Consider the following 8,688-nt stretch of genomic DNA (forward strand, 5'->3'; position numbering starts at 1 on the left):
TTAAAACGACTGCTACAATTATGAAATGTTTATATGTGTGTGTGTGTGTGTGTGTGTGTGTGTGTGTGTGTGTGTGTGTGTGTGTGTGTGTGTACGGCTTTTTGACATATGAGGACCGTTCAAAGACACAACACCTACAAGTGGGGACCACTGGAACATATGGTGCCCTAAGCCAAGTCCCTGTTTGGTTCAAGTCATTAGTGGGTGGGTGGGGGTGGGGTGGTTGATTTAGGTTAGGTTTAGGGTCAGGTATCTATGAGCAGAGTTGTAAAGTAACTAAGTACAAACACTTTGTTACTGTACTTAAGTAGAAATTTTGGATATATGTACTTTACTTGAGTAAATTATTTTTAGCCTACTTTTTACTTTCTACTCCCTACATTTTAGAAAAGGTAAGAAGTAGAAAACCATTACTCCTATTTCATTTTGTCTCATTATTGTTTAAAAAATCTATCCCAATGAACTATGCCTTTGAATTTAATTGCAGTTGGATGAGAAGTATAAATATTTACCATTCTGACACACATTAGTTTGGCTTCATGCCTTTAAAAAATGTTTTAGGAAAATGTAACCTCTCATTTTTACTCAATACTTTTACGTTTAATCCTCAAGTACATTTTATGTCAGAAATTTACTTTTGACACTTTATGTACAAAAAAAAGCAGATACTTTAAGACCTTTTACTCAAGTAATTCTTAGAGGAGACTTTAACTTGTACCAAAGTAATGTAAGAGACCACCCCATGAAATTAGGACCAGCCCAATTTCCTAAAATAATCTCTCAAGATCTTTGCATTATGAAATCCCAGACACTGATGAAGATACCCACTCTGACCATGAATGAGAAATGAAAACTTGTGACCTGAACATATTTCCAAAATAAAGTAATTTATTTTTAGATATATGAACAGGATTAAACACACAAACATTTATTAAAAATATTATATGAATAAATGAACACAAGTTATATTTTCGACATATGAATTCCACCTCAGAGTTGTCAAAAACAGTAAGTTCCAGGTGTTGTAACTTACTGGCACGCTACTTAACTAAGTTTTAAGTAAAAAGAGAGTAAAGATAGTAAAGATTTATAGCTTTAAGGATAGGAGGAAAAGAAATTAGTGAATTTAGCACTTGTTCTCCATAAATAAGACCAGACCAGCACCACAGCATGTCAGAGACCAGACACCTCCGTGGCTAGACTTCCACTTCGACGTTTTATCTCAGCAAACATTGTTCTACCTTTAGACGTCTTCAGACAGAGCCGAACCGGCAGGCAGAAAGGTCTGAGAGTGTCGGATCACGAAGTCCGCAGAATAGATAATGTCTGTCCTGACATCAGGGGGTTGAGAAGACCCTCATCTCACCCCTAACGAGCCTCAGGGCTCACGGCGCTGGTCTCAGTCGCTTCTCGGCAGTAAAATTAGGTTAGTAACATCAGACTCCCATCCAGACAGGTGCCCAGACGGACACGCACTTCAGAGAGACCCAGTCAGAACCATCCTTACTCCGACGAACAGACAAGACAAGTGTCAACGGTGAGAACAGAAAGTTAGTTCTTTTAGAGAAAAAAGAGCGAGAAACAAAACAATCTGTTTTTCTCACACTGGCGCGGCCAGCTGTGGGTTGTTATCTGCAAAAGGACCTTGAAAGTCTGAAAAGACAGACTAAACTGTACTTATAAATCACTTCACTGAGGTTATAAATCACATCCATCACTTTGCACAAATGGATTAATAGTAAAAATTAATAGTACACAATAATTAATCATTAAACCAATTAAGAAAAATGATAAAACCATGATTAATAAACCAGTACTAAGAAAAAACAGTAAAACACATTTCAACTCTTTTTTTCTTCACAGTGTTACACTCTGGAATAAAGAGAGAGCAAAGATTAATTCAATAAAACTTTGAGTAATGATATATATTGATTATAACCTCTAATAGAAGATTAAATGAAGAAAACATATAGAACATATTTTTCTATTCACTTAGAGAAAATAGAAACAAACTTTAAAATGACTTTCTTCTTATAAGTGTAAAAGCAAAATCAAAGATAAAAAATAGAAATGTTTATTTCACCAGGGTTACCCCTACAGTAATTTTATGATAAGATACTTGTACTTTTACTCGCGTATAACTTTGTGGTAATTTGTACAACACTGCCTGTGAGATTAGTGATAGGGTAGGGGGTCAGGATTAGGCAGCAGAAATTGATCAAAGTCAATGGAATTTCCCCATATGTATAGGTGAACACAGCTGTGTGTTTGTCGGTCCACGTAAAGTGGGAAAATTATGTATTTGTGACCGTGTAAATGGTAAAGTCAATTGTGTGTGTGTGTGTGTGCTTGTATTAGTTTCTTTGTTAACTCATTTTGACAGTTATCCCAGAACACGTTCTGTCTCCATGGTGTGTTGTTGTTGTTGTTGTCGTCTGAGCTCAGCTGGTGTGTTTGAAGTGTTTAAAGAGAAGAGCAGTCTGATGTCTGCTCAGCTCACACTTCTTCCTGCTGCAGACAGGACACCGACTCTTCGTGATTCAACAGAAAGTTTTCTGTTGCCTACAGGTAAATGTTTTTCATCGTGCAGAAAAGTAGAAACAAATGTTTTTTGTCTGATTTGCTTCTCTTGTTTTCAGACTAGGATGGATGTGTATCCTTACAGCAGCCTCACACTTCATCTGAAGGGAATGAGAGTCAACACAAACAAGTATTGATTTTTTGATTTTTACTGTCTTTTTGATCTTGACTGGAGCTTGTACTGAAACTGAAAAGTCTTGCTGTGGCTGATGACAGAAAGACTTCCTGTGAAGTAAAGATGATTTTGTTGTTTCAGTTCGGTGGAAAGCTACACCTACAACAGCTTCATCCTGCAGCTGGAAGGCTTACTGGTCTCACAGGAGTCCCTTCACCCCGTATTTATTTTTATCCTCTTCTCCTACATTTTTATTTTGATACTAAATGTTAGTATTTCTCTTTTAATTTTTATAGATAAGAGCCTGCATGAGCCCATGTATCTCCTGTTCTGTAACTTGTCCATTAACGACATCCTCGGAGCATCAGCCGTGCTGCCCTCTCTGCTGGTGGACATGTTGAGGCCTCGATCGGAGCGTCTCATTGGTTATTATGAGTGTGTTGTTCAGGCCTTCATCATGCATGTTTATGGGACAACGTGCCACACTGCCCTCATGGCCATGGCCTTCGACAGATATATGGCCATCTGTAACCCTCTGCGTTACGCTGCAGTGATGACCAACAAGATGCTGATGAAGCTGACGGTGTCTGCCTGGGGGGTGTCCCTGGTTCTGGTAGGGGTTCTGCTGGGTCTGACCGTCCGGCTGAGCCGATGCAGGACTTTTATGGGAAGCATGTTCTGTAACAATGCTGCGTTGTTTCAGCTCTCCTGTGAGAACGTCTCCGTTAATAACATCTACGGTCTCAGCTTCACAGCAGTTCTGTTCACCTCCTCCATCGGCAGCATGGTTCTGACCTACTTCAAGATCACTGTGGTCTGTCTGACCCATCAGAACAAGTCCACGAACAATAAAGCCTTAAAGACCTGCAGCACCCACCTGCTTGTTTATGTCATCATGTTGTTCAGTGGTTTGCTTGTTATTATTCTGCATCGGTTTCCTGAGTTAGCTTCTGTCAGAAAAATGTCCTCGGTTCTGTTTCACATCATCCCTGCCTGCCTGAACCCGCTCATTTATGGGATCCAGTCCAAACAGATACAAAAATACTTCACCAAGATGGTTCAGAACAATAAAGTAGCATCATAAAGATGTTTTACAAACTTTGTATCTTTCCTTTTAACATCAGGTGTAGAACCCAGAGTTACTGAATAAAATAAACACCAAAAATCTGTTCATATATATATATTTAACTTCAGAAATAAACCTGATTGACAGCTGGCAGACTTAGAACTATGTTTTGTGGATGATTTATGAACTTTTTTTAATTTCAGTTGGTTTTAAATTAACAAAAAACTAAATTTATCATGAAAAGCTGAACAGGCCTGACATTTCCAGCAGGAAATACGATCCTGAAAGTTATAGATTTATTTGTAGCTTTAAAAACACAGAACCCAACACAAATCTGAACATTAAGTCAAATCATTTAACAATTAGACCTTTTTATTTTAAAATGAAAGCTGAACTCATTAAAAAAGGTTTTTGAATAAAAAAAGGATTTTGAGCAGGTTTTCTGTAGTTTACATTCATGGAATTTTAGCATTTTAATTAAAAATAACATTTTTGGTAGGTTTTGTGTCAGATATAGTCTTACAAATATTTAACCATCTCCATAACATTTCAGTGCAAACAAACACATTAGCCTCATCCATAAAGCAGCTCAGTCCCAGACTGATGTGTGTTCTGTCCTCATCGGATCATAAATATGTCCGTCCTCACTTGGTGTGGGTCTGTCCTGAGTGACCAGAACCTTCGTCATGTATAAATTGATGTGAAAATATGTTAGCTCCTTCATGATTTCTTATTATTTGTGGAATGAAATGTTTCAGGTCATTATTGGACATCATAAGTAAACACAAGGTGCACTTTTGAAATTAAGATCTTTAAATAAACCCAAACCTACACGGCCTTGTGTGAAAAAGTGATTGTCCCCTGAACCTAATGACTGGTTTGTTCACATCTTCCATGGAGGAAGCTGAGTCAGTGGCTCCTGTTAATAATTGGGCCTGATCTCTGTGGCAGTAGGTCTCTGGGGATGGATGTGATTCAACTGAGCCAGGGATGGCCATGGCCACCATAGACAAATCTTTGGCCACCCTGCTCACATCCCTTACACATTGAAACAACCTTTAGGGGTGTAACAATCCTCCTGAACAGTTGGTGGCAGTGTTTAACAGTTTGAAACTTCACCAAGCTCTATGACTGAAGAAGAGTTATGACAAGGAAGTGATGGTTTTCTTTATAGAACATATGCCTATATAATCTGATTTATGCTGGAGCAATATAAAAGTAAAAAGCACCCCTGAAGCCATTGTATAAGATAAATTGTGTCACATTAATCTTATCTCAGCTGTAGCAGTGAGTTTAAAAACAGGATGATGGAACTAGTTTAATGAAGAATCTGTTTCTGAAATAATAATTAAATCAAGTGTTAATTTATGTAGGTAAAATTATGTTTAATAGCCTGTTAAAATACACCAGAATGCAGGAAATGACATTTATTTCATTCAAAATTTTCTGGGGGTGGACCACCAGACCCCCAACGTGTCCCCCAACTTTCAAAATGGTTCTGACGCCCATGTTTATAAGGCAGTCACTGCCTGTATGAGGACATGAGGAAATGATGAAAACACAAAATATTTGCAGAAAATTTCAAGTAAAAAATGATGTAATGTTCCTGGCCACCCCTGTGTGAGTGGTGGTCCCAGTCTGGCCACCCCTGTGTGAGTGGTGGTCCCAGTCTGGCCACCCCTGTGTGAGTGGTGGTCCCAGTCTGGTCACCCCTGTGTGAGTGGTGGTCCCAGTCTGGTCACCCCTGTGTGAGTGGTGGTCCCAGTCTGGCCACACCTGGGAAAAATGTCTGGCTCCACCACTGCTCTCTGAATGGACTGGATTGGAGCTTTGCCYCTAAGAGTCCTTCAGTTCCTGTWCAAATGATCTGAAAGTCTGGTTCTCAATGCGAGCAGTAAGTCAGACCTCTTCAGAGGAGAACTGGACTTCACTGGGGCTGCCTGTTCTCACTGATCCTGTTCATATTATTAAGTCAGTGATTAACACAGACAGGTCGGATGTGATGGGGCGAACATGTTTTCAGGTGAGGTTAGTGCAGACTGATGGTGCTGCTTAAGGACAAGTTTGAGGACTAACACTTTGTAGGTCTGGACTCTGGTTCCTACTCAATGGTGTAAGAAAAGTTCAGAGAATCTGGTCTCAGTTCTGAACGGTTCTGTTTATGAGAACTTCAGTTTTTGGGATGGACCCGAACAGAAAAACGCTTGACGATGCTGCTCCGTAAGTCTTTGCTGACCAGGCCGTAGATGATGGGGTTGATAGCTGGAGGGATGATGATGAAGAGGATACCAAAGAACTTCTTAATATTCTGGGACAGAGAGGGGAACCTGTAACTCACAACAACAATTAACATTGCGATCTCAAAGAGCACGTAGACCACGATGTGAGGAGCACAGGTCTGAAAGGCTTTGCTGCGGACGCTGCTGTCAGCTCSGCCTTGTTTCAAAGAAGCTCTCAGGATCCTGATGTAGGAGAAAGCGATGAGGATGAAGGTCACAGAACTGATAGACCAGGTCATAACCAGACCTGCAGAACATAAAAAGGCAGGTGAGTTAAAATTAGGGCTGGCTCATCCTTGTTCTTCTCAACTGAGGATTTCATGTTTTAAAGGAGATTTTACGAGACATCACAGAAAAGACTAGGACTTTTACACAACTACTTTCTTTTATCTTTAACTTTTCAGTCATATTGGATCATTTTCATCTACATTTAAAACCAAGCAAGGAATCAAAACTTGATTCGCAAACGTTTACAGAAAAAAACACTCAAACAGRTGAAACCAAAATCTCCTCTGGTTGACGTTGGTGGATTTAGTTTTATGCAAAATTCTTTCTTCATTTTTTTTCTTAAACAAAAATATCCAAAAATAAAATAAAATAAAATAAAACAATTCATCAAAAAAGCTCCTCAAGTAAGAAATTAAACAGCTGTAGAAACATTTAAAAAATACATTTTAAAAACTCTTAAAACTGACCATGTCCTGAATACTGAACAATAAAACCAACTGCATTTTTAAACTAAAGCAGTTGCAGCTTTTTGCTCATGGAGGCTAAAAATCTCTTATCTTTCAGTAAGAGTTCTGACCGTAGATGTTGTTTGCGGGGGTTGGGATGCAGGCCAGGTCTAAGATGCCTCGGTTGCTGCAGTAGACATGTTTGATGGTCTGACCACACAGAGGGACGTTCATGTGGAAGGAGAAGAGCACGGCGATGAGCACCAGGGCCACGATCCAGGCCAGAGCGCAGCAGGAGTGGAGCCGAGCTGAKGTCATGATGGAGTGATACCTGAGAGGTTCACACACTGCAACAAACCTGAGCAGAGGAAATAAACTATTCACTGATTCACTGTTTACACGTCAGTCAGGTAAAGCACACATGGAACACCACCAAGTGTCTGGGATAGTGGAGAGGAACAAACAGTTTTAWCTTTGGAAACACAAAAAGCAGTATCTGTGTGTTTTTACYACTAAACTACAAAGAAACMGAACCTGTATTTTCTCACCTGTCATAGGCCATTGCACTCAGAATTGTCTGTACTGCAGCCCCATACGTGTGCACACAGAAACCCTGGGTGATGGCCGGGGCGTAGGAGATTTTCTTCTCCATCAGGAACTGCACCATGAGACTAGAGAGCACCGCTGTAGGCCCCAACAGGTCACAAACCATCAGGTGACAGATCATTAAAAACATGGGTCTGTGCAGGTTTCTGTCCATCACAATGACACAAACAACACCCCCATTTCCCAGTAAGACAACCATTAATGCAAAAAGAGCCAGGAAGAACAGGAAAGGCTCGTATCCTGGAGGAACACTGAAACCCTCCAGTTCAAAAACAATCGGCTGTTTGAGAGGAGTGACCAYTGATTGGTTCTCCATCCAAAGAAGAGCTCTGTAAAAGACAAACAGATCCACTCTCAGAGACAGAAAGCAACAGATTGAACTAAAGGTAGAGTTTACCTATGAGGAAGATAATTCTCTCTCCTCTCCTCCTGTCTGACTTGTTGATGAGAGTGTGTTGTCCATTTAATGATTTTCATGTGGCCCTGAATCCCACCTACACTCAGCTCTGCTTGGTAACACAAACCTCCACGCACCATGACACCAACGTAGCTCTTGTTGTAAATAGGAAATAATTACTTGTGGCTTGGAAGACAAGTTCAAGAAATAAACACTGCATTATCAAACTTAAAAAACACTCATACAAACARGTACTAGATTTACATTATTGAGTTTGTTGTAAAATTTAAAAAACTTGTAAAAGTTCAGTTCCAGATTAAAAAAACAACTAAAAACAAAATCTCAACTCACGGCAACTGATCAACTTTTCACTGCATCTGTCCAACTGCATGTCACTTTACTGCATCTGTCCAACTGCATGTCACTTTACTGCATCTGTCCAACTGCATGTCAATTTACTGCATCTGTCCAACTGCATGTCACTTTACTGCATCTGTCCAACTGCATGTCGTTTCACTGCATCTGTCCAACTGCATGTCACTTTACTGCATCTGTCCAACTGCATGTCAATTTACTGCATCTGTCCAACTGCATGTCATTTCATTGCATCTGTACAACTGCATTTGTCCAGCTGTGTGTCATTTCACTGCATCTGTCCAACTGCATGTCACTTTACTGCATCTGTCCAACTGCATGTCATTTCACTGCATCTGTCCAACTGCATGTCACTTTACTGCATCTGTCCAACTGCATGTCATTTCACTGCATCTGTCCAACTGCATGTCATTTTATTGCATCTGTCCAACTGCATGTCATTTCACTGCATCTGTCCAACTGCATGTCATTTCACTGCATCTGTCCAACTGCATGTCATTTCACTGCATCTGTCCAACTGCATGTCATTTCACTGCATCTGTCCAACTGCATGTCACTTTACTGCATCTGTCCAACTGCATGTCGTTTCACTGTGT

General features: G+C 40.1%; 1 protein-coding gene and 1 pseudogene across 1 annotated transcript; one reads left to right on the top strand and one right to left on the bottom strand.

The window, feature by feature from the left end:
• The window catches only part of LOC106520169 (uncharacterized), an 18,864-nt pseudogene that overhangs the window by 3,310 nt on the left and 6,866 nt on the right, over positions 1 to 8,688 (bottom strand).
• LOC106520186 (olfactory receptor 146) lies at positions 2,461 to 3,885 on the top strand. Its single transcript, XM_014012154.1, has 3 exons — positions 2,461 to 2,568; positions 2,640 to 2,710; positions 2,837 to 3,885. The coding sequence occupies exons 2-3, from the start codon at positions 2,646 to 2,648 to the stop codon at positions 3,777 to 3,779; spliced, it is 1,008 nt and encodes a 335-aa protein (XP_013867608.1). The 5' UTR covers positions 2,461 to 2,568; positions 2,640 to 2,645; the 3' UTR covers positions 3,780 to 3,885.

Source organism: Austrofundulus limnaeus, unplaced genomic scaffold (assembly GCF_001266775.1).
Source record: "Austrofundulus limnaeus strain Quisiro unplaced genomic scaffold, Austrofundulus_limnaeus-1.0 Scaffold89, whole genome shotgun sequence".
NCBI lineage: Eukaryota > Metazoa > Chordata > Actinopteri > Cyprinodontiformes > Rivulidae > Austrofundulus > Austrofundulus limnaeus.

What these genes read in the sequence shown, in the direction of transcription:
- LOC106520186 (XM_014012154.1), top strand. Translation starts at nt 2,646, where the DNA reads ATGGATGTGTATCCTTACAGCAGCCTCACACTTCATCTGAAGGGAATG. An exon ending in ATGAGAGTCAACACAAACAA is followed by an intron (nt 2,711 to 2,836) that starts GTATTGATTTTT and finishes TTGTTGTTTCAG; the next exon opens with TTCGGTGGAAAGCTACACCT.